Below are 26863 nucleotides of genomic sequence, written 5' to 3'. Positions count from 1 at the left end.
AAAATAAGTTCAGTACATTTAACTCATACTGTAATAGCCTTCAATAGTGGAATGCAACTGTTGCTTGCTTATCTTTGAGAGCATTTTTTTTTTTTGCTTGTTCAGAAATTGTCAATGTACATAATTACCAAACTAAACCAGCCTAGAATAATCCAAAATAATGAAAATAGAAGTAAATTTTTTTGAAACCGTAAGTATTTCATGCCATAATATTTGATATATAAGGCCAAGGGATATTGAGCACAAAACATAAAGCCAGGTTTTTAAGGTGTGGTAACTTCAAATGAAAGGACGCCTAAGGAATTTAAGAACCAAAAATGAGTTAATAAAATATCTAAATCAATATTTCTTTAGAAAAGACAAACTGAAATTTTGGAAACATCCTTTATAGTTAAGCTCTATGAAAGAAGAGATTTTCTCAAAATTGTTTTCCTATTTACTCCCAACACCTCAGAAAGTACCCAGCACAACAGCTGCTCAATAACTATTTGTTGAGTTGAATTTTAGCTGATTTATTCTTAATTCCAAAATGCTGTTATGTATCTTTTATAAGAGACACCTTAAAATTGTGTCCTGGAGTTTAATTTATTTAGTAAGAATTTAGCAGTCATCAATAAATCTGTAATCGTTCAAACAATAAGAAGGAAATGCCAGTAGCAATCTTGGAAGCTGGACCATTGTAAATTACTACTAAGATAAATATTTGTTTCCTTCATTATGCTACACAGGAGTGTAATTTCTGAACTCAAGTTATTAATGAGTAGGCGACACAACTCCATTTTTCATCCATGTTCCCTTTATAAGAAGAAGCCATGTAGAGATGACACTCCAGTGTGATCTTAACTGAGTAAAGATTAGTAGGATAGAATCCTACTGACAAAGATTAGGAGATAAATGAGTGGAATAAAGAAGCTTCAAAGGAGAAGAATCTTTGAAAATAAGAACATTGGCACATATAAATAATTTCAGGTAAAGAAGCTGTGCACAATTATAGTGCAAAATTTTAGAGAATCTGATTTTTAAAAACAGGACAAGATTTGATTTTAAAATCAATTGTATTATCAAAGATCATTGTGTCATATTTCATTACAATGATCAAGGAACATTTTTCAACAAAAATTTCTGATTTAATTTCTTCTTAAAATACCACATTCTCTTCATCACTATAGAAAGTCGATTTAATAACTATAATGATAGTTTTGTTTTTTCAAAAAAAAACAAGGATAGATTTCAAGGAATAACTCAATTTTAAGTCTCAAGAATGAATACTAATATAGATAACTAATTAGCTAGGAAATAAGTTTTTACCTATGTGTTTTCAATGTATAAATTTAAATTGATGGCTTACTTTAAAAAATATAGATAAAAGTATTCAAGAAGTTACCTTCTCTAACCACCAAAAGAAATAGCAAAACCAAACATAATTAAAATTATAGTTTCCCAAAGATTCGATCAAAGATATAACCTGTTCTCTTTTTGGAAGACTGTTTCTAGCTTTCTTATCGCACAAAGAAGATAACTAGTTCTTTTCTCTGGGTAAGTTGCTACATTAAGATGCTTATACATGGAAATTTTAAAAAATTTAAGTTGTGATCCTTGGACATAATTAAAATACATGAAATGAAAGTAGTATCAAAGATGTTGAAGTTGGCTAACATACGTAGTAGGAGAAGAGAGAAAAGTAAATGCTTATTTAATGTTCTAGTCTGAAACACCAGGAGAGAATGTGTGTGTGTGTATGTGTGTGTGTATTATATATATTTCATATATAATATGCATGTCTGTATGTAAGAATATGTTCAGGACTGGAATTAGGTATTTTAAAAATCAATTTACTGCATAAACTACTCATTTTGTTTTATAATTCTGATGGTCTAATTAAAAAATATCTCATGTGTGGTTGTAATTTTAAAAGCTTTCGGTAAACATAGCTTCTATGCTATCATAGGTTACAGAATGAAAAATGCCTATACTTTTTTTTTCGGAAGAGCTTCTTGTACTGTTATAAAAAAGAGCATGTGGGAGATTGGAAACAAAGCAATATAAAGAGTATACAGACTGAAGGAGTCTGACTAAGGTAAAAAAAAACTCATGATGTATTTGTTTAGTGAGTATCTGTGTACTAAGTTAATGCAATGCCAATTAGATTCAAATTAAATCAAGCACAAGCAAATGTACTGAAAGTATTAGGAATGCATCATCTACTTTGCTAAATAATTTGCACTCCGCATTCTGCAATTACATGAGCATGCCATTGGTATATTGGTTATATAACATTTAACATGTTAGTTTTTAAAAGAATGTAGATACATTCATAGAAATCAGTATTTTTACGGATGTTTTTACAATAAAAGGAACCATGTATAACATTGATTTTTACCTTCAGTTTTGATAATAGGCTGAAGACTGCCTTCAATCACTTTAATTTTTGGTTCCACAACTTTGGTTATAATTTTAGTTGCTGAAAGTATAGAAAGTGGAACATGAAAGATATTTACATAAAGACCTGAACAAAGGTTTTTTTTTTTTTTTTTTTCCTTTTCTTTTTTGTCTCTGTAGGATACTAAGGTACAGGATGTGGTAATACGTTCAGGCAGTCAGATACAGGAGATATTTATGGTATGTAATATAATATCTTCTGATGTCCAGGTGTTGAACTCTGAAGTCTAGTGACTTGAATTTGATCTAGTGAAATATATACTCACAAAGTGAGGAATTATATCTAGAAATCTGTAATTTTTAATTGTACCACTAAAGCGCTTTACCTTCTTTTGTACTTCTTGAAAATACTGGCTGCATTGCAACAGAAGACAAATATGATTAATGTCATGCAATTCATAATATCTTAAATTGCATTGCTGGATTATTTCTCAATTAAAAGAAAAAATGAAAGAAAAAGCCTTTTAAAATGTTTTTCATGCATCTGATAACAGTGACATAGAAAGGAAAAAATGAAACATAGTTCAGAATATTTAAAAGTAAGAATAAAGTTCGGCCAGCCAGACATGAGCTCTATTCAACAAACATGATATGATCAGTATTTAAGTTATAGGCTAAAATGTCTTTAATTTTCAACTTTGTTATCACTATTCTTTTTTTTTAATTTAAAGGTATATATTTTAAACATGTGTCATCTACCTAAGTAAGATAATAGTCTTTGAACTAAGTACTGTGTTTGCTATTTGGGTGATGGGCTCAGTAGAAGCCCAAACCCCAGCATTACTCAATATATCCATCCATCAAACCTACATGTGTACTCACCTGGATCTATAATAAAAGTAAATTAAATTAAATACCAGTCAACTATTCGGTTGACTTTGGTTTTACTGATTAACTGGAAATGTGCCTCTGAAGCCACACAGCCAGAGCAACTGGCTTTTTGTCATTTCTAATGAAAAGCCTTGAAAGATGGTTCAGTTAGATAACAGGCCACACTGAAGCTAACTGTGCACCCAGATCACATCAAAGCAGCAGAGGTGAGAGGTTAGCACAGCTTCGGTTTCTGCAGTTCTCACCTCATGCTTGTAAGATGTTTAGCTGTGTCAACTTTTTGAATTAATGTGGGTTCTTAGCCTTCATCGAGACTGTGTTTTAGCCTTATTAAGTTTTGTATTTTGAGATCTCAAATTGTGAAGCTCTAAAATCAAACAAATCTGTGTGTTCAAGTAGGTGGTCTTGCCCCAGAAGAACCTTTCCATGAAGGTCGAATACGAATACACAGGGCTCTCTATTGCTACTATCAAAATGGACTAATTACTTTTAGCTTACATTTTTTACATCATGTTAAGGAATTTGACGTTTTGGATGTTCAGTTGGTTGGTAGTTTTCATTTCAATCTTGATTTTCTGCAGACTTAGTTTTGACAGGTGAAGGTCTGAGGATTAAATATTGATTTTGGCCCTCTCCAGGTCAAATGTTTCACATTTGACAACTTATACCAAAAACAGCATCCTTCCCCTCAACTATACACTTTAAAATGGATGTTATTTTGGGGATGAGGATAATATGCAGCAAAAAATTAAGGAACTTTAGAAACAAGTCAACAACGAAATATAAAAATAGAAAATTTGGTTTAATTTATCTTTGCTTCTATTGTAAAATACTTCTTAATAACAGCATACCATCTAAGGAGGAGTAAAAGAAACATCTTACATTGAAATGTAAATGTTAGAGCTGTTTCAAGGCCTCTAGGTAGGTAGGGAAGGATGATTGAACTTGTGTGTCTTAATAAAATGCAGCTTATGCTCTGTGAGTGAGGGTGCAATTTAGTAGCAGAAAATAATTATAATATTTTTGCTCATTGTAATCAAGATATTGCATTCACATATATAGAAAGTAGTGAAACTAACATGGATACAGAAGGAAAGCTAAAGAAATGTAGTGGAAATGTGTATATATATATATGTATATGTATATATTTATACCTTTGATAAAGAAAGATGACATAACATGTCTGATGAATAGAGCCCATAAGGATTGCTTAATTTTCAGAAAACATATTTTTTACAAGATTGTATTCCCATGATGAATCATAACTACTCCAATTAAATCTTTAATACAGTGCTGAGCTGGCCTGATCCTGGAATTGCATGTAATTATTATATAATTGAAATCAACAAGAGCAGCAGACATTTTGTTTTGCTCCTTACATTGGTTTTACTCTTTTTCCGTATCTAGTATAAATCTTAAGGGAAATTTTCTTAATTAAATAACTGGATGCTCATGGTATAAAATGGAATGATTTTCTAGCCAGAATAAATGTGGTTATTGAATTAATGTTTTAGCTACTGATACATGTTGAGTGTTTAATTACAGAGCCAAAACAAAATGAAAAGAATTTCTGCTTGAAAGCTATAGTGAAAGAAAGAGAGAGAGAAAAGATAAACAAAGAAAAAGCCATGATGGAAAAGATATCCTACTAACTACACTTATGAGAATGAAGTACCCTTTATCATTGTTAAGTAGTAGAGGTTTAATTTTGATAATCTGGTAGTGTCAGAGATCAAAGAGCCCTGGAATTTGGAAACTTTAGATTTGTCACGTGGCAGATTTTTTTGTTCCTTTGTCCAGTTTTGGATGGAGAGTTTTTGAACTGCCACCTTATAAACATTGGTATTCTTCAACACGTGCTTCTCAGCCTGCCCTTAGATAGCTCAGGGCTTGAGGGTGGCGTGAACAACAAGTCTTTGCTAAGGTCATTTCTGTGTCCACACATCTGAATTTTTAGGTATTTCTAGAGGGTCTTTTCGCCATTCCTTCCCTTTGTATGTCTTCTTTTTCCTGGCTCTTTGCCATGCTAATATTATATTTTGCTGTCTTTCTCATATCATATCATTTCTGTTTTTCCAATGAGTGGGGAAGAAATTCATTGGAGTTGACGGTTATCTGAGACCTCAAGCCTTTTTTCAAGTGAAATGAGATTGGCCATAGTTTGGAATTCTAAATACCAGATTATCAATACTCTCTGTAAATACAAAGAAATGTATTGTTTTCTTTTTTCATACCTTGCCACACATATGGCCAATATTTATTATATACTTACTATAGACAGTCACGGGGATTTCTTTGAAGGTGCTACCATGAACAAACTGAAAATAAATGTTTATATTTAGTAACATGAAATGTGATAGTTGTGTTAACAAAACCATGACACCACTTTAATTCTTATTAAAGTAAAAATAGTGAAGCTATTATTACACTTAATAGAAGTGAAGTCCTCATATAAATCGTCTTCCAATTCAATGCTATCAGGTCAGAGGGCATAAAAATCATTGGATTCATTACTCAGAGATTTAAAAAGTATAGAATAATTAATCCAAAATTAAATATATTTATTAAACACAATTTTATGTTTCCCGCTACTTTTACCCTACATTGAAAAAGAAGAAAAATATTCCATTCCCTTTAATCTGTGATGAGTGACAATTTTTTATAAGTGAATGTTCTTTCCTTTATATTCTGCAGTGAAAGTATTGAATGATACAAAGATTTTAGTTATTTGTGTACCATCTTATTTTTCAAAATTGGACCATAAACTTTTTGAATAAAGACATGTCCAATTTAAATACATATTTTTCATAACACTTTATACAATACTTGATCCTGAGTAGCTTTTAATAGATATTTGTTGAACAAAACCACGAAGAAATGATGTCATTTCTTTACAGGTGGGCCAGTGGTACATAAACAACAAAGAGCAATCCAAGCCCAGCATATATTTACTTATTAATGCTTACATTTCTAGACTGTTACGTTAAACCTGTAATATGTGTTCTACATATTAGAAATAAATCAAGTAACTTTTAGGCTGGGCGTGGTGGCTCACGCCTGTAATCTCAGCACTTTAGGAGGCAGAGGCGGGTGGATCACGAGGTCAGGAGATTGAGAACATCCTGGAGAACACAGTGAAACCCCATCTCTACTAAAAATACAAAAAAAATTAGCTGGGCGTGGTGGTGGGCACCTGTAGTCCCAGCTACTCGGGAGGCTGAGGTAGGAGAATGGTGTGAACCCAGGAGACAGAGCTTGCAGTGAGCTGAGATCGTGCCACTGCACTGCAGCCTGGGTGACAAAGCGAGACTCCATCTCAAAATCAATCAATCAATCAATCAATCAAGTAACTTTTAGTACCTTAATTTGGATGTATTTGATTAATTTATTAAGTATTTCCAGCAGTTGATCATTTCCAACAGGTGTGTCTATGAAGAGAAATATTAAATGAATCTTGGTAAGAAAGCATAAAATAAAAATCGAGGCTCATATTAAAAAAAGACTTAGCCTATCAATGAGTTCAATAATTACAAACCTGCTGGATAGAGGAGTTTATCTACAACATGAATTACACCATTTGTTGTCATGATGTCAGATTCTTTTGATTTCAATTCATTCACCAGAAGTGTATCATTTACCTATCAAAATAGGAAGCAATTTCAATGAGGAAATTTCATTAAGGATGAATATTTAGATAAATAATGATGAATGAACACTATCATAAATTCATTCGAGACAACTTACTTCTTTCACAAAGATTTTGCTTCCTTGTGTGGTCTTTAAAATGTTAGTAACGCCAGGTTCAAATCCTTTTCCAATGAAAACTCCTGGTGTCAGGTGATAAAGAATGATGTTTTGAAGAGCATTTTTGTCCCCTAGGGGAAAATATGTGTTTATTTTTATTGAATAATATGACTTTTTGATAGACAAGGACTAAGAAACAAAACACTTATTAGTCTTTATCTTTTTCCATATTGTACTTTCTCATAATGTCATTATTCTCTCAAGTAGATATCGACGCTATGTCAAAACATAGAGTCATTTCAATTAACCTAATCAAAATAGAACCCAACTTACTGGGAGAAAAAATCTAATTATTTTCTACATTATAACTGTTTTCTTCTTTGTCCCCTAATTACATGGTCTTTAATATAAACCACATAAGTGAACATCTAGCCCAACAACATGACAGTAAGCAGTTTAAGAACATTACTGAGTGACCCTCCACACATCCCAAGTGGATGAAATAAAAGGAAACTAAAGCTAGCCATGAATACCAGAGAGGGGGCATTTTTAAGGCAGACATCTGGACAGGAAAGCTTGAGAAAGAAGTGAGATCCTGAAATGAAAGGAAAAATATCTGGAATTCACTTCTACTTACGTATCAGAATTTCTTTTTCTTCACTAGTCATTCCCTTAAAAGCATCATTGGTTGGCACAAATAATGTCCAGTCTCCAGGTTGTGTCAGGAGCTCTTTCAAGTCTGCAGCTTCGAGTAGGCTGAGGAAGGTGCTAAGTGGGAAGAATGTATATGTATTTTGTCAGATTTAGATTTAGGTATGTTCACCTACGGTGCATATAATAGAATAGAATCCATGTATTGTGGAAAGCATGAGAGAACTGCTCATACATTTTCAAATGTTTCAAATACAATTTACCTGTTAAAAATTTTATCATGAAAAATGATTGAAATATGCAATATAATTTTTAATTTTTTTCATCTGATTTCATCCTATAAAACTTGACAAGGTCACACATAACAAAAAAGAAGCATTGTTGTCTTGTAATACTCTACAAAATAGTCTTTGCTATATATACCATCAATTTCTAAAAACTAATTAAAAGAAAAATGTCAAGAAGTAGTTTAGCCTGTTAGATTTGTTTTCACACGTGAAATCATATCATGGTGTACCAGAAAGTAGCAGTGAAAACATGTATCGATTTTGAAAACACTTGCATGAACATTTTATTCTAAATTCCATTTTCAACCATATAGGAGACGGAATGCCTTTTGGGATACTGCCTATGAAACGAAAATATGCCAATAGCTCTCATTCTTTGTGGAGGTGCCACTAATAGGCTTACCTAAAGCGCTTATCTTGTTTTAACTTTTCATGGAGGGATTTCTCTGCTGGCTTGATGATCTCGCGGAATATGTGAATAGCGCCGTTTCTCCCTTGCTTACTCCCTCTCTCCATGCATGAATTTTCAATGCAGACAGCCTAGGAAAGGAAAGAAAGGTATGGGGTGTCACTTTCCTTGCTTGAAATTTCCCATATAGATGTAACTATATAATTAAGTTTCCAGATCGGCCCTTTTGAGAGGCTGCCTGGTGTCTGAGGCCACAGGTACAGCTTCTTTCCTCTGTTTTCAATCACTCACACAAACTCACAAGGCACTTCTTATCTAGCCAGGTTTTTTATTAAAAGTCAAGCTACCCTATGGATCAGGCAGGTAATTTTGCCAGTAAATTACAAAAGTTCCATGGAATCCCACTTCTACATTTTTTATAATTTCTATTCAGATTTGAACTATTTCTCCAGACCCTCTTTTGGTCAACACTATCTGTAAGGTTTCCTCACTTTAGTGCTTTTAGTGATCTTCACAAATATTTACTTTATTTTCTTGACCGCAAGACCCTATTCATCACTGTAAGTCAAATCATTGACGTATTCATAGCTTTTTGAACAAATGTGATATATATATACATATATATACACACAAGTATATTTGTATATACAAAATTTAAAGTGCAGCACATTTAATGCATACTTTAAAATGTTTGGAATTTTGTAGCTGCAGGGAGCTGCTGACATGTGCCAGATTCAGTTCTAGGTAATGCCTGACTTCCCGTGAAGTCTTTTAGCTGTAGCTGTACTTGTTATCTGGACAAATACTGAACATACCATTAGTTTCACTGTAATTTTGATAAGCAATATTTCTATAAATTTTCCTGCAGCAAAATGTACGTTAGGGCTGGGTGCAGTGGCTCATGCCTATAATCCCAGCACACTGGGAGGCCAAAGTAGGAGGTTCACTGGAGGCTGAAAGTTTGAGACCAGCTTGGGAAATATAGAAAAACCCTGTCTCAAGAAAAATAAAATTAAAAAATTAGCTAGGGTGGTGTTGTGCACCTATAGTCCTAGCTACTCAGAAGACCGAGGTGGGAGGGTCCCCTGGAGCCAAGGAGTTTAAGGTTACAGTGAGCTATGATTGTGCCACTGCACTCCAGCCTGGGTGACAGAGTGAAACTCTGTCTCTTAAAAAAAACTATATTAAGACCCTTTTATAGAGTCCAGAAATCTCTATGTGTCAATAAAAGTTTATCTTGAAAGCCATTCAAAAAAGATTCAGATGCTGACTGGTTATTTTACAGTATAAGATCACCTGCATATTTGATTCATTATAATGAAATGTTTTGAAATGAAGAACATTTTAGTAGAGACAACATAGTGCTAACACACTGTATGTGTAGCCAACGCAGAGACTAGTCAACACCTTGTAAAACATTTATTATTTCTTATTGCAAACAATCATGAAGAAAAATGGTGTGTAGGCAGAGAACAGAATTACCTTGTAAATTTTAAAGTACTCTGCAAAGGAAAAGTTTATTTTAAAAAATTTACTGCTTTCTGGAATTTAAAATAGTTGATGCTCTAGAACAGAAAGTTACTCATAATGAAACACATGCAGATTATCTGAGTTTTGAATACATAGCACTTGTTGTGGACTTTGCTCACAGTCTTTTCACCCAAGCTACCCAGTTCCCTGATGCTTCTATGAATATTTACTGTTAGAACCACACTAGTAAAATTCTGTGAAATATTCATTGAAGCAGCATTATTTGACATGTCATTTGACAGACTTTTTATTTTGTTGTGATTCACTTACTGTACGATATACGAAGACTCTGAGCTGTTTGCCTCCAATGGTTTCCAGTATTTGCCCATTGTAAAGCTCATTAAGGCCAACTTTTACTTTCAATATGTGATTCTGCAGAATTAATTTAAGGAGGCGCTGATCCATGCTGAGAGTATCATCTGTAAATAAATTCATTAAGAAAGAGCATTATTTTATTTAGAAAACATTAAAGTTTCTTCTGGTAAGAGAGAATCATATAAACAAATAATCCCTGACATTATTAATATCATGGATTTTGCACTCATATAATACATGAGTCAACCAAATGCTAAAAACTAACAATTCAATTCACCAAGTAGAAACTCTGTGACCTATTGTATTAAATGACAATAACACAGTTCCAACCAGTTCAATCAATGAGTTTCACCTCTGTAAGGGCTGCATAGTTTTATAGTAGTCACTGGCAAATGCTAAACCTTAATGGTGGCCAAGGCTTTGTCTGATAATTAGATATCCATTAGTCACATGAAAGAACTATTGATGAATCCGTTGTAAATTAATCTTGATTACTGGAAAGAGAATCAAAGCAAACAACCTCTTAAATATGGGTTATTGTCAAAACACATGGGCAGGATTATTACAAAGAAGAAAGTCAGGATATCTAGGAATTCAATTTTTTTGATCAATAGTTTTTATATCATAATTTAGCATTTGGAAAAACATAAAAAATTGTGTTACCTGTTTTTAATTAATAAATGTTGCCTAACAATTTAAATATGTCTGTGAAATCATTTTCCTGAGAAAGGTCGAAGGTTGCATGAATCTGAACATGGTCTATGAATAGCAACTACTAGGTGAAATATTTATATATGCTATTTTCCATCATGATATGGAAGTGTATAATAGTCTCTTCATTTTATTTATTTGTAATTTGATACCCTTACTGTCCAAATTTTGAGATGCAAAATACCTATTTATTTCTAAATATTATTATGTTGGTATCAAATAAACAAATCAGTTTTATTTTTTTAAAGATCTATCAATGCATCCTTATTGTGCTGGAAATATTAGATTCACAGAGAAACGGAATATGCTTTTTTTTTAATTTTGTTTTTTTTTTTTGAGACAGAGTCTCACTCTGTCGCCAGGCTGGAGTGTGTGGCCCCATTTGCTTCCTGGGTTCAAGCAATTCTCCTTCCTCAGCCTCCCGAGTAGCTGGGATTACAGGAGTGCACCACCACACCTGGCTAATTTTTGTATTTTTAGTAGAGATGGGTTCTCACCATGCTGGCCAGGCTGGTCTCAAACTCCTGATCTCAAGTGATCTGCCTGTCTTGGCCTCCCAAAGTGCTGGGATTACAGGTGTGAGCCACCACGCCTGGCCTGAATAGTCTTAACTACAAACTTTCACTCTCTGTAGGTTATTATCCATTATAATGAAATGTTTTGAAATGAAGAACATTTTAGTAGAGACCATGTAGTGTTAACACATTGTATGTGTAGCCAATGCAGAAACTAATCAACACCTCATAAAACATTTATTATTTCTTATTGCAAACAATCATCATAAAGAAAAAAAGGTGTGTAGGCAGACAGCGGGAACAACAGTGTCCAGCACATACCAGAAAATGCATTATTCACAGGTGCCAGCAAAGTGTATTCTCCATCTGGCCTCAGAGCAGATGCCAAGCCTAATTGGGCCACAAGATCCGTGAAAGTGGTTTGCTGTTTTCCAGCCAGCTCAATAACTTGTTTGGCTGAAAAATAAACCATCACCATCCCAACAATGTCATCATTGCTATTATCTCCATCATGAAACTAGTAAATCAATTCCTGACTCTTTTCTAATATTGTAAGCCATTTACTGCAATGTCAATGTGATAAGACATCCTCCTCCTCCCTAATAAGAGAGTTCCACTTCCATTTTTTTGGTGGGAGTTGATAATCACAATGAATTTCAGAAGGAAAATATTTTTTCTATCTTCCTACTACATGTTTCTTTAATTCTCTATTGTTCATCTCTCATCTCTCTCTCTACACTGTGAGTTCCATAGCTTTTTCATTTATCCAAAGCTGACCATTTGGTTAGATCTTCCCTTCTGTTTCCAAGAAAAACTCTGGCACTGTGAAAACGTTTATAAATATTAGATGTCAGAAACCCTAGAAGGCCCAAGATTCACACATGGGGTGCCCATCACTACACTGCCTATCCATGGAGTGCTCAAGTAGCTCACTATTTATTGTGTTAGTGCTTTGCATGCCATTCTTTATACTGCACATTCATTTTTCGTGGACTTACTCTTTGAGACAGCATAATTAGTAAATTATAGTAAGTAAAAAGACAAAAACAAAAACAAAAAAAACTTTGCTTACCAGAATCAGGAATTAGGACCTGATCAATCAAATGGATCACACCATTGTTTGTCACAATATCCTTTTTGTTCACCATTTTGATTCCGTTTACTGTTATACTGTCACCGTCACATCCTATCTCAATTGTATTTCCTTCCAGCGTCTCAAAGACTGCTCCTCCCATAATAGACTCAGAACACTGGAGAGTATTTAAGATGTGGTACTTCATAAGAGCTGGAGAATACAATAACAATAGCTAGCTTTCAGATCAAGGGAAATAACATTTAACCCTGAAAAGATGTGTTTCATTGTGGAACTAAGTATTCCTTAAAAGGTAGTAAGACCTAAGGATTCACAAACAGCTTTAAAATCCTGTTTATGTTCTAGAAGTTTTTTCCTATCAACTATAAAATAGAAACAGCTCAGCTTCGTAGGAATAATAAGAGGAGATCAGCTTCAAGAAATGATTGGTGCAGTATTAGAAAACGTGGTAGGTTAAGTTCTAGCTATCATAAAAAAGTAACTCCTGATCTGAAAGCAAGAATTGTTCCTTTCAGAAGACCTTTGACTGGCACAATGGCTCACACCTGTAATCCCAACACTTTGGGAGGCCTAGGTGAGAGGATTGTTTGAGGCCAGGAGTTCAAGACCATAATGGGAAACACAGCAAGATCCCTCTCTACCAAAAGAGAAAAAAAGGGAAGCCTGTTAAATTCCAAAATACCCAAGAGCAGAATCTTGTAATAGCTGCTCATGGCAGAATATTTGTACATAACATGTAATGAGGTTGATAGAGGTTGAGGATAAGACAAATTATTTCTGGAAGGCAACTTCTAGAAAGTAACCAAATAAAGATGATTTATTGAAGGACCTCTGGAGGGATCTACGCCTCAACTACATTATATCTATCCTGCATCCTAAAATTTTCTCATCTTAAATTGGTTCAATGTATTTTGGGATAGGCTGAGTAAGTGAAGTATGCAAGCACAATGTAAAACCTATCTGACAACAGAAAGGAAGCTTGGAAAGCCACCAAATTCTTCTGTGTATCAGTAATTAGAGGCCCAAGAGAACCACACAGTTCTCACAGCTCAATATCTTTTGGCATAAATACAGAATTAAAAGCATTGCATAACATGCATACAATATTAAAATTTGATGATCTAATATTTCTTTCCAACACCTGCTAATCCTTCTGAATATCTACTACTTATTTACTTGAAAGCAATATGAAAGAATGTGATCTTAAGAGTATTCTTATTATTTAAGAATTATACTCTGCCTACTCTTTTAAGGACTTTTCGAAGACTTATAATACATCTCAGAATAAAAATTTTTCCTTGCCTTTGCTTATTAAAACTAATATTATTGGCAAGGACTAGCCTCTTTTTTATTCCCTTCTCAGAATGCTGGGAGACTCCTTAGAGAGGAAGACATTTAACTACCTTCGGAAGCCACTTTGTCTCCCATGATCCTTTCTAGGACACCTCGTGGGAGTTTCTCAAAAGCCGCATTGGTGGGAGCAAAGAGTGTGAAGTGACCGTCTCTTCCAAGGGCCTCCAATATGTCCGATGTGATGGCAGCTGCCTGAAACACAAATGTGCTTTTCAGAGACTTTCACATTGTAAATCCAAAAGAAAATTACAACACAGTTAGCCTAGGCTGATATGAAGGAGCTGATTCCTACACTATAGAGGTTTGTTGTTGTTAGATCTTCAAGATATTACTTTTTGACACAACCACGTCTTTTCCAACTTTCTTCAAATTGTGTTTGCAAGAATGAGAATTCTGCCCATGTTTGTGGGACTGTAGCAATATCCAGCAGTATGTATAATAACAGATGAACACGTTCTAAATGTGCTAAATACACGCCAGTCACATGACTAACCATTACTCTATCACGTCCACAGAAATATTATTATTTCATATGAGATAGTTTCTCCTGTGTAAAATGAAAATAGTAGTCCTTTCAAAAAATATGTTTGTTACCTTTTTGCCAGATTTAATAGCATTTTTTTTGTTTTTAGATTTTGACAAAAGAGGAGGGATTTCAATGACTCAAGACAATCTGCTCTTGGACTTACTCTAAAAGATGAAAGGTCATCTTCTGCTTCAATGAAGTCTTGAATTGAGGTACCAATTTGTGTAAGCACACGGTCAATGACATGGACAACACCATTTGTTGCAATCTGGTTCCCATGGATGATTCGAGCACAATTAACAGTGACAACCTATAATTATTTGGAAAAATCAAAGTGCTGAAACCAGAGGTATCCATTGACCACTGAGACTGCAAGCCCATATTGCCAGTTTTTCATTTATACTAGTAAATGTAACATACAGGAAACTACATTCTAAATGTAAACGCTGTGGATGAAGATTTACATGTTGTTATATCTAAAAAAGAAACTGTAAAAGGGAACCAGCTGAGAAGCCAAGTCTAGTCATATTTAACATATCTAACAACATAAGGCAAAGGTGTTTTTTCATTTAAATTATTGCTTTTCTCCCTCTCTTTTATGCAAATAGTCATAAACTTTTTAATGTGGGTCAATGAATTATGTAAAGAAGTCTAATCAGTCCTAAAATTTAAGTTTCGAGAGGGAGAAATAAATAATTATTGTATAGACATAACTAGTTCTATTACAAGAACTTCCTAAATATTGTTTCATCATTGACCTCTTTTGTCCCTGATAATTTGGCTGGCTGTGGAAAAAGTCCTATGACCCCGTTGGCAGTTTCCCACAAAATCTGATCCAAACATACAAGTACTTCAGTTAATGCAGTAGCTAGAGGGGGAGTAAAAGAACACTCATTCTTTGATTATTCTTTTTGCTACTACAATAAATTATTTCAAACACATCAGCTACTAAAATTTCCTTCTTTAGAATACCTGTCTACTGTCAATGAACTGTTCATGTAATTTGTCCTTTACAATCACTCTTTAGTAGAAATTAATAACCAGATTGGAAATTTACATGCCCTAGATTTGGGGGTAAAGTCATAATAGAGCACTTACCTTATTCTCACTAGCATTTTATTGTTTTTGTAAGCATTATATAAAAAGTATAGGCAAAATTAAAGAAGGTATTTTTCGTAAGTGTAATTTTTACTGATAAAACTTACCCCATTAGGATAATGGTTAATGAAAAGCCCCAGATTGTTATACATTGAAGGAATAATCATGCCATTTTTTAAGTCCTTGGTCAACATTCTCTTATTAATCATGTGACTATGTAAAGCATTCAGTAATTCAACATTCACGTTGCTCTCCAAACCTCTACGGATATCCTAGGAAAAATTGCAATGATAGAAATTCAATTTATTGTGGAACATTAGTAAAAGTCTTATGATCACCCTATTTCTAGTCTCTTGCTATTTTCTCATTGCATTATCAGATGGTCATACAAAATTGACATAAATAACTTAAAATTATATTATTCTAATTGGTTAAGGAATTTTGTAAGTTCAGATACTTTGTTAAGGATCCTGAATGTGATACAGTACTTAGACAGAACACAATTTTTAAAGTGAATATGTTGAAGAAGAGACAATCTTGATATAAATAATAAAATGATAAGAAAGGGAGATATGAAATTATCACATATTTAAAATATTTTAAATGGCAAACAAAACAAAACAAAAATGACATTATATTTGTATGCAACACTTAAGTTTTAACAAGGGTTTCGTGTTTATTCCATAACAAATTCAAGAATTCAACCATCCTGTACCTTTTTATCTATCCAACACCATGTATTATATTATGCTTTACTCAATGCTATGGGAAATATAATGATAAGTAAAGCAAAAAGTCACAACCGTTTATCATATAGCAGTAGGTAAAAGGTAAAAGTAGACAGAGTAAGATATAGGACAGAGGGGAAAAATGCTTTCAGAGCTCAAATAAGAAAGAACAGCTATTCAGAAGTAGTTTGGAGATAGACCATGAGATTTAAATGAATAGGAATGTGTGGTGGTCTTCTAAGTCCAGTGCTGACACAGCGTGAACGCCAAGAGAGCAAAAGTTGTCCAGTTTGGTTAATACATACTTTTATGTTTCTCAGATAATACTAAGAAATTTAGAAGGGTATGTGGGACAATAACATGGATGACTTTAATGCCCTAAGAAGGAATGAAATAAACTGGCAATGAGGAACCACTGAAGATTTTGTGGCATTGGAATGTAATGATTAGAACCAGGCTTCAGGAAGGTTGAGTGGTAATGTACAGCAGAAATTAGAATATTAGGGGGATCACTTTAGATGAAACATGAGATAAGGCTAACAGCAGTTTTTAAGAATTGGAGAAAGGGGAGGTAAGGATGGCTTACAAATTTCAAGTCTGAACATTGAGACTGGTACTGCCAATTGTGGGGAAAAGACACCAAAAAAACAATTATTTATGGGGGGAAAGAAAATTGCATATGTTTTAGATAACTTTTGTTTAAAGATGCAGATGGTATATCCGAGGATGAATACTAAGATAAACAGTAGAAATATTCTACTGGGGTTCCAAGAAGAAACAAATCCAAACAACAAGCATAGGTTTAATGTCTGTATGCACTAAAGTGATAGTTGAAACCATGATAAGTGCATTAAAGAGCAGAGTCAAGTTGCTGGAAGAAATTCTTATAAGTTCTATTCTTTTTTTTATTTTTATTTTTTATTATTATACTTTAAGTTTTAGGGTACGTGTGCACATCATGCAGGTTTGTTACATATGTATCCATATGCCATGTTGGTGTGCTGCACCCATTAACTCGTCATTTAGCATTAGGTATATCTCCCAATGCTGTCCCTCCCCCCTCCCCCCACCCCACAACAGTCCCCGGTGTGTGATGTTCCCCTTCCTGTGTCCACGTGTTCTCATTGCTCAATTCTTTAAGCAAGGAAGAAGATGAGTCAGCAAAACGAACTGGAGAGGTGGTTAGAGATGCGGTGAAAGACAACCAGAGGAGCGATTTCTATAATCAAGCAATTAACCACACAGCTAATGTAGCAAGATAATGCCTACATTTTATTATGTATATTTGACTCTAGTAATAATTATCAATTCATCTCCATATCTAGTAGAAAGTAGGAATGTATTTTTATATCAGTTTTATAGATTGTGAAATTGAGTAATAATTTAAGGCATTGTAAATTAGACTGTGCACAAAAGTCTGAAAATCAAATGTATTTTCACATTTCATTTAACTATCCACATACATGTATACAAATTTGACAACCTGAACATCCATATATATACATATAATTAAACATATGTAATAAAATAATGCTGTATAATACAGCTTATGATAGTTTTAAATTTCAGTAGGCTTCTTACCTTTCTGTTAGACATGTTATCTGAAATTACATACATATCCTCACAAACAAACAGGAAAGAGGAAAGGAGCAAAATAGAATAGTAAGTGCCCTTTTAGATGATTCTTGATTCCCCTTCTTAAAAAATTAACGTATAAGTCTCCTGGAGGGTTATTCTATTTGTGGATGTATTAAGATATTTTACTTCCCTCAATAAATCATCCCTTTAGGTATTCTCATATGTGTACAATAGAAAGATGAAGATTTCTACTAATATCCAAGTTAATACATCAGTTAAAATGAAATAACAATAACAGCAAAAAATAAATATATTGATAAAAATAATGAATTACAGAATCCAAGTTGTCCCAAGCCTCATTACTCGGTGCAAAGTAAGTGAAGGATCCCTTTCCCTCGATCTCCTCCCTCAGTTTTGAGGCGTCAGAATAGTGCTGCGTTGTGGTGGCTCCCACGATGCCCAGAGTGCCATAAACATGGTCAATGGGCAAAACTGAAATAATCAAGAAATGAATCAGTACTGAGGATAATATTCTCAGGATATTATTCATAATCATTTAAACTTTATGCTATGTTTCCCAAGACATTTAATAATTTTAGCAATACAATTATATGAATAATCATATTTATATAAAAGTTATCTTTTGAGTGCTAAATAATAAAATGCTACTGAAAAACAATATTTTACATATCCTTTGTGTTGAGGAAAAGAAATTTAAACACTCATCCTGGTTGAACATTTAACCTATTTAGATCTCAATCCTGCTATGTCAATAATAATTCAGTTATAATTCAATATTATCTGTTATTTAAATCTATCATTTTTATAGATTTGGGTCCCTAAAAGTATGTAGGCCTGCTTGTTTTCATTATAATTTCTGGGAGCAAATAATTTAAAATATTTAATCCTTCCAGATTATTTCTCCCGAACGTCAGAAGATTCACGCGTGAATGTCAGCCTGAAGGGATTTATCTAGTAATGTGCCGTCAACTTATTTTTTCCGACTCTATTTATTTGAAAATTAGTATAATTTGATTAATAGCATAGAATCAATGGTTATTAAAATTTGTGAATATCCTTAGATTTGGTGACACAACTATTTAGTATAAAACCAGGATTTTAAAAGACCCTAAAAAGATGGAGAAATTGAGTCAAAATGAACAAGGTTAAATTTAACAAGGTTTCATGTAATTCCTATGCCTAAATTGAGAAAAACAAATCCTAGAGACGTGACTTAATAGTGTATGTAAAAAAACCTGTAATCAATTTTAATTGATTCCAAATTCAATATAAGCTAATGATGTAACATGGTTACCAATGACATTATCCAAAGTACAAGGTGTCCCAAAATCAGGTACTTATCTTGGTATTGTCTTAAATGCTCAGACCCACATGGATGGACTTTAAATATCAGTCTAGGTTTATATTCAGAAAAAAGATTACTGGACTAGAGACTTTCTGGGGTTGGTGTTATAATGGGGAGGGCTTCAAAGTCTATGTCATATTAAAAGAATTGGGGATGGTTAGCCAGAGAACAGAAGACTTTAATCAAGAAGAGAAGGTAGCTGGAGGAAAGGCATGGTGATTGGCATGAACTATCTGAATGGCTGCCATTTCAAAGAGGAAATAGATGAGCTATTTTTTTTTCTCTAGTTGGCAGAGGTAGAGGAAACCAAATTTCAATATAAAGAATATTATAAAATCAGAGCTGTTCAACTAGAGAAGATGAAGTTTTGCCAAGTAGTTAAGTTCCATGTTCCTAGACAAGTTCAAAGAACAGGATTTTGTAAAGAGTTTTGTTCCTGAAGGGAAGCTGAACTAATTTAAATTTATGACTAAGTTTCTGTTGTATTGCCCAGCATCCAGTGCATGAGAAATGTGCTCTTATATTTTATCATTGATAAATTCATGATTAACACAAAAATAGGAGGGATATATCTTGGATTTAGGATGGTGCTGAATACACACATACACAATTGGCTTCTCCACAAGCCACCTCAATCCTTTCTTTGCGTATAATTCCTTATTTAATTCAAGAAATTGAGATTTTACCTGCTGGGCAGCCTTTCATTCCTTCCATTCTCATATAACCAGGGCAACATTCATATAACACAGTCCTGTACATTGGAAGAAAATTAATATTAAAATGAGAAACTAAATAGGATACATTTTGACATAAATTTGACAAAATATTTCATTTATTGACTAGATTTGTTGAGATTCTAAGAATCAGGTTTTTTCTTCCCCCTGATTTTTTCTTTTTTCTTTTGAGACGGAGTCTCGCTCTGTCGCCCAGGCTGGAGTGCAGTGGCGCGATCTCGGCTCACTGCAAGCTCCGCCTCCCGGGTTCACGCCATTCTCCTGCCTCAGCCTCTCCGAGTAGCTGGGACTACAGGCCCCCGCCAGCACGCCCGGCTAATTTTTTGTATTTTTAGTAGAGATGGGGTTTCACTGTGCTAGCCAGGATGGTCTCGATCTCCTGACCTCGTGATCTGCCCACCTCGGCCTCCCAAAGTGCTGGGATTACAGGCGTGAGCCACCGCGCCCGGCCGATTTTTTCTATATTTATATGAGTTTGATTTCTCACTACAGTCTCATGTTACTACAGAAAAGTTCCATAATGTTGATCCAGAAGAATGACATTTGGGTCCCAGTTCTAGTACTTGGTTGACATGTGAACCTTGAGCAAGTCATTTAATCAACAGGAGTCCCTGTTTCCCCAAGCATTTAACATGAATATAGTAGCTATAATATTTACTCACAGAGTAATTGTGAATCTCAAATGAAATAATGCTTTTGACATCATTTTGTAAACTAACAATGGCTAGAAATGTGCTTTAATATAATTGGGAACATAAGAAAACACATTGACCCATTGGAGTCCATAACATGCTATCTCATTGCTAGATAAAATAATGCTATATTTGGTTTGAATTGTTGGTAGAATTATTAATTGTATTATATTATATATAAACTTTAAAATCTTTTTATTTTTGTAAAATTTGATAAAAATAATCCAAGTAAGTTTATTTTAACGTTAGAGTTTAGTATTCAAGAAAATGGCATCCTTTTTAAAGTTAACAAAATGTGTTAAGTTCTATAGGCAATAAGGTAAGAGACCAGAAAATTCAAGATATCACGATATACAAAAATAAGTTTATCTAATTTACTATATTTTGAGAGAAAATAGTAATTTAAAATGATATATATAATTGCTTACAAAATAAAAACTGATTATATTAGTATATAATTATATTATTAATATTATAATATAATCCTGTTTTATTTTTTCACATTTCATAGAATATTTTCTGGATTTCATCATCTAACATACATAGCCTATCTTAACTCAAATTTTACATAGTTACTTATGTTTCCTTTCAATAGAAATATAAAGGTACATGTATCAAACAAACAATTAGAAATAGGGGGATTATAACAAGCAAAAAATAAATGCACATCATTTTGTAATTTTTAATTGATATATATCATGTCAAACAGATTATGACAATTATAGATTTATTATTTTGTAATTCACTAATTAAACATAAATCAGCTAATTCAGATGCTATTTCTTTTCTGGCTTTTTATCTAGTTGTCTTAATTGTATTCAAGAAGTATGAATGAATAAAATAATTTAGACATGAAAGAGATTGCCAAGTATAAGAATAAAATTTTTTTTAGTATGATAAAAATGATAAAAGCAAACTATCAAGAAGCAAAAATTTTAATGATGTAAGAGATGATTTTATAGAGTCGAATAAAAGTAAATAAATGTTTTCAAATTGAACCCTGCTACACTAAGTAATTATCTAGGATTTGTAGTCCTGTTTATAACCTTGGATCCTCATTCTCTATTTGTTAATAAAAAATTCCTGGCATGAAATATTGGCTTAAGAATAATAGATAGCTAAAAATACAGACAAAATTAAATGGGAAATACACACTTCAAGTTATTCTCTAATTTTAATATAGTTTGAAGAATAGTTGGTATTGGAAACATATACAAGGTATATAGGAGTCTTATGCAAATCATAATAGAGCCTCTAAATAATTTTATTTACATGAGCTCTTGTGAATAAATCTAATTATTGGATGTCAAAAGATTGATTAATAATTGCTTATATATTAGCTTTAGCATATGTTGTAAACAATTTAAAAAATGAGATACAAATGTGCTTAGTCTATAGATTGATAATACTTGAAGTAAAATAGTGACTAGAAAAGGAAATTTAACAAAAAATTATTATTAGCAAATGCTAATATAACAAGGGTCAGTCATAATGTAGAGAATTAATGCAGTAGATGAGATGAAATTCCAACAGTTCATTGTAATATCAGCGGATAATTGAACAATGTGGTTATCTCTGAGCAGAGATTTTGAAAAAGAAAAAAAAAAGCCGTTTTTTTCAGAAGAACATTTATGCTACCCAAAACTCAATGTTCCCATATGGTCAGTAGGGCAAAACAAGAGTAAAAAAAGATTGCTGTACATAGCTCTAAACATGAGAAATTTATTTTTGTTTTCAGAATAGTATCTAACATTTCATGAGATGCCAGCTAAAAATATCATGTACATTCTCTAGAGGAAATTTCCAGAATACTATATCATTAGACCAATATATATTTTGGACAATATCTTGACCCTAGGAAGCTTCACGTTTTTCATTAGGCCTGCTCAGTTGACTTTTCTCAAATCCCCAGAGCAACTGTTCAGCTGAAAGGCAAACATTTCTGTCATCTGATCATAAAGTCCTGATGATATCTCTGGAAATTTCAGCAGAAGCAAGCAGATGGCAGACCAGTCAGTCTTCCTGTCAATAGTATTGATTTCTTTGGTTATTTGAAATTAGCATTTACATTTATTTCAGTGCCCAGGTGTAACTATGTTTTTGAAAATGAAGCCACTTCAGAAAAAAAAACTAATACAATTGAACAAAGGAGACACTGTTACATTTCTGGTTAAAAAAAAAAAAAAAAGAAAGCCAGGCTTCAAAGTAGTGATTTTTTTTTAGTGGGAAGCAAAAAAGAATTTTGGCATAGCCTCTGTACAAGCCTTGACATCTCTCATATATTTAGATGGTTAAAGTAAATTGATGGCATTCTTCTGTCTTCTAGGAAGGATTTAATAAGCATTCTCCCTAACATTTCAGGGTGAAGGTCCTTTCTTATCTAGCTAGTGTGCATTTCAAATATGCTTCATGGTATCCAAGAATATAAATAACAAAGAGGAAAACTCAGAGCCTTAGAGTCCCTACTGGGGCCTAGCTTGTAGCATGGCAGAGATCATTGTTAACAACTGATTGCATTATAATTGTGTGAATGACTCACAAGTCTAGCAGAAGTCTGCACGGTAATAGGAATAATGTTCAGGTCAAAAGATAACATCAAGTTGAAACTCTATTAAGCCAATGAGCAGGGGATGGTCAGCAAAGTCCTCTGGTGCCCTAGACTTGTTTACCATGTGGAGATGCAACCCAGCTAAGCTTAAATGTCTTGTATACATGGTTCTTACTTAGAAAATAAAGACAATCTTGTGCATTCCAAATAGGCATCTGGTCACAACTTCCTTTCCTGTCTACATCTATGCATTTGTTTAAAAGAGTTTAATTTTAAGAACAATTGATATTATGCATTATGGTTACTTAGTAATTTCACATTTATCAATTCATTTTATCTTCTCAGAAACTCTATAATATAGCTATTAAATCCATGTTTTACAGGTAAGTCTACAAGAGGTTAAGTGATTCCATATTTAGTATTTTTTTTTTTTTTTTTTTTTTTTTTCTGAGACGGAGTCTCACTCTGTTGCCCATTCGGGAGTAGAGTGGTGCTATCTCGGCTCACTGCAACCTCCACCTCCTAGGTTCAAGCAATTCTCCTGCCTTAGTCTCCCAAATAGGTGCCTACCACCACATCCGGCTAATTTTTGTATTTTTTGTACTAGAGGCGGGCTTCACCATGTTGGCCAGGCTGGTCTCAAACTTCTGGCCTCAAGTGATCCACCTGCCTTGGCCCCCCAAAGTGCTGGGATTACAGGTGTGAGCCACCACTCCTGGCCCATGTTTAGTATTTATACCAATATTGTTAACTTAAAAATAAGTTTCTGATCAATTCTTCCACCCGAACTTAGGGTAACTGAGTTTTAATGCTGATGTATTAAGCAAGTTCTTCCTGGGGTCTTTTGATTCTCAAGGCAGCCTTCACTGAGGGTGGACTTCAAATTAATAGGAAGTAGGAAGGAGCCACTTGCACTGTTTTCTTGACTGCAGATGGCACCTAAACCTTTCTGATTGCATTGCTTGCCCTGTTTATGACTGGTCTCCCTCATTGTAAAATAAAGATTTTGGATCACAGGAGTGGTTCTTGACCTTAACAAGTCCAGAGTGTTTATTACTTTTTTCCACCAATATTTATTGGTAAAATAAACCAGAAGGCATGTCTATTAAGTAATAAATAATACTTTCAAATTTTAAACTAATCAGTGAAACATATGTTAAAACAATCATCCTTTGGGCTATTGAGATATTAACTATAATGATGAGCTTCCATTATCACCTTGTGGACCTCTGGGGATGGAGCATCTTGAACTGAGAATCACTGGATTAAATAAAGAGATAAAACTCAAGTATTTTTTAACTTTAAACTTTGATGAAAACTCTGAGGTAAACTGGAATACTTTAGACAATTTCCAAATGACTAGAGGCAAACATTAACTTTTTGCCTCAGAAACTCTGATATTTTAAATCAGTTTGTTCTTCTGGCCCACTTTTTTATAAAATGAGGAAACTAAGTCACAGAGGTTAAGTGACTTGCCTAAGATAAAAGAGGGCCAAACCAGGAGTAGAAACAACATCATTCACTCACAAGGATTCTATACCCAATCCTGAGCCATGTGATCTGCTTCCTTCTGGCCTCCACGTCACATGTATTCAGGAAGAAATCTGAGTTCTAATAGTAATACTGGAGATGCAGGGAGAACTTCTTTATTCAAGTATGTATTCCTTTGTTTTCTTTAAATAACTCCCACAATTTTGGTCAGTATTTTCAAGAAGAATGATGTGTACACCCAGGGGAAGGCTAATATATATCATGATGTTGTTTTTGGAAGTGACATGTTATAAAAAAAAAAAAGAGACTCACGTTTTCTGTCCACAGATGGACTTTTTATACCAGTTCCTACAAGTGCTGAAGTATTTCTTCTTGGTGCCCAAAATCTGTTGAAGGGCACAGACATTTGGGCTGGAGGATAGAGGGAAAGGAAAAAAGTTAATGTCCTAATAATGACTAGTTTTTCATGTCTAAAGATCAGATGATAGATGAAAATGTTGAGATGTGGATTTGATATTCAAAGACAAGATTCTAGCCTTGCACAAATCTAATTATTGAGATAATCCTACTGAATTGTTGAAAAACCGAAAGTCTATAGGAGGTGGAGGGGGTGGGGGAGAGAAAAATTATTCATTTCTGAGAGTAAAATACAAGCGTTTCAAAAAGTTAAACAAATAGGAGTATTCAAACAGTATTAACATAATTTTATTTCTATGTGCCCTATTACTTTTAATAGTAGATAATCTACTGACGCTTTTTAGACCAAACGTGTTCATTTGGAGGATGGCCATAACTTTAGCGCTCTCTGGAACAATGAGAGGTCAGAGAGCAAAAGAGACAAGATTTATTATGTACACAGACACTATACTCTGTAATTTTCTAGGTAAGTAATCACAGAAGTAAATGAGTGCTCAAATTAACTTTGAAATAATATGGTTGCACAAAGGAGAATTTATCTTTTTGAATGGAAGTAACAGATTAGAACATCCTCTGTCACAATTTTAAGGTTCCCCTTTCCCTCTTAAAGGGATAGAGGTCTTATTTCACTATAAGTCAAAGAAGCTTGTGAACGTTATGAAAATCCCTGTGAGGCATAGGAAGAAGTGCCAAGATCCACTTAAAAAATTATAAATGGTTGGATAAGTTACAAAATTATGTGTAATTTTAAAAATGCTTAGTTGTAATTGCATTAGTTCTATAAAATATAAATTACCTTTGCAAATTTTACAGAATTCAGAGTTTAAAAGTAATTTAAATGCTTCAAAGAATTCAGAGAACTAGTTAAATTACCCAGTATTTAACCTTCATATGTAATTTAAATAAAATTTTCTCCAACATCATGTGAGATATTTCAAAGCTGTTTACATACATATGATAGTTCCTAACAATAGATTTTTTAATTTTGAAAACTCAATTTCAGATTTTTGGAAGAAAATAAAAACATAAATAAATGGAATCATAAAAGAATGCTCAGCTAAATTGTGTTAATTAGATTAAAATTATATATAACATTTCAGAAAAAAGCAGTTATATTCAAGTTATTTAGAGAGTAATTAAGTGTTAAAGCTTAAAAGTGCATAGATAAATCACAGAATACTCACATTTTCCTTTTTTTCCTATTACTTTATAATAATTAGAAAAAAAAACCCTGAGGCATATATGAGAAACTTTATGCATACTTGACCATATAACAAGTTAAGGAAAAAGAAAAACGGTTTATAAAACCAAACCACTCACTTACCCTTGTTCCCGACCCCTGATACGACTATGGGCCAAGATCTTGTCATAATGATTGTTGGCATTTACAGGGTTAACAACAAGCAGCAATAGTAGAGAAAACACGGGTAAGAAGGGAATCATCTTGAGTCTCTCCTTTGCAGTTAGTCCCCGAAGAGAAGTGGCAGTGGACTTTGCAGAGCTCAGAATTTATATACATGTCAGAGTTGTGGGAGGGAACACTGCATCAACCTGAGAATCTGAACTCTTTCCAAGAAACATCAGCAACTTCAAATTGCCAGCTAAGATTTGTTTTGGTTAGTTATATTTAAGGAACAAATTGAGCTACTTTTCCTTTTCATTATAAAGAAGGTACTTATTTTTAATCATATGAACAATTGACTCACTGCATGTTTATGTCTCAGTTTTATTCCTTTGTATCTTAGAGGGTTTTTAAGAAAAATTCTTTTGTTGAGTTTTAAGAGATATTCTGCAATCCTTTTCAGAG

The 26863-nt window shown here is 33.5% G+C and overlaps 1 protein-coding gene across 1 annotated transcript in view; it reads right to left on the bottom strand.

Moving 5' to 3' along the window:
- Nucleotides 1-26499, bottom strand: part of POSTN (periostin) — a 35067-nt gene extending 8568 nt beyond the window's left edge. The window contains exons 1-17 of the mRNA XM_032150424.2: nt 26381-26499; nt 24952-25050; nt 19861-19925; nt 18143-18300; nt 15610-15774; nt 14568-14714; nt 13929-14070; nt 12505-12717; nt 11754-11888; nt 10162-10310; nt 8356-8492; nt 7652-7782; nt 7015-7145; nt 6806-6908; nt 6631-6698; nt 5543-5588; nt 2381-2461 (exon numbers count right to left, since the gene is read on the bottom strand). Coding sequence (XP_032006315.1) covers nt 2381-2461; nt 5543-5588; nt 6631-6698; nt 6806-6908; nt 7015-7145; nt 7652-7782; nt 8356-8492; nt 10162-10310; nt 11754-11888; nt 12505-12717; nt 13929-14070; nt 14568-14714; nt 15610-15774; nt 18143-18300; nt 19861-19925; nt 24952-25050; nt 26381-26499 — 2089 coding nt within the window. The remainder of the gene's footprint in view (nt 1-2380; nt 2462-5542; nt 5589-6630; nt 6699-6805; nt 6909-7014; nt 7146-7651; nt 7783-8355; nt 8493-10161; nt 10311-11753; nt 11889-12504; nt 12718-13928; nt 14071-14567; nt 14715-15609; nt 15775-18142; nt 18301-19860; nt 19926-24951; nt 25051-26380) is intronic.
- Nucleotides 26500-26863: the final 364 nt, after the last annotated feature.

This window comes from Hylobates moloch, unplaced genomic scaffold (genome assembly GCF_009828535.3).
Source record: "Hylobates moloch isolate HMO894 unplaced genomic scaffold, HMol_V3 SCAFFOLD_4, whole genome shotgun sequence".
Lineage (NCBI taxonomy): Eukaryota > Metazoa > Chordata > Mammalia > Primates > Hylobatidae > Hylobates > Hylobates moloch.
The sequence above is the reverse complement of the archived record's forward strand: the minus strand, read 5'-3'. Positions and strand labels throughout refer to the sequence as shown.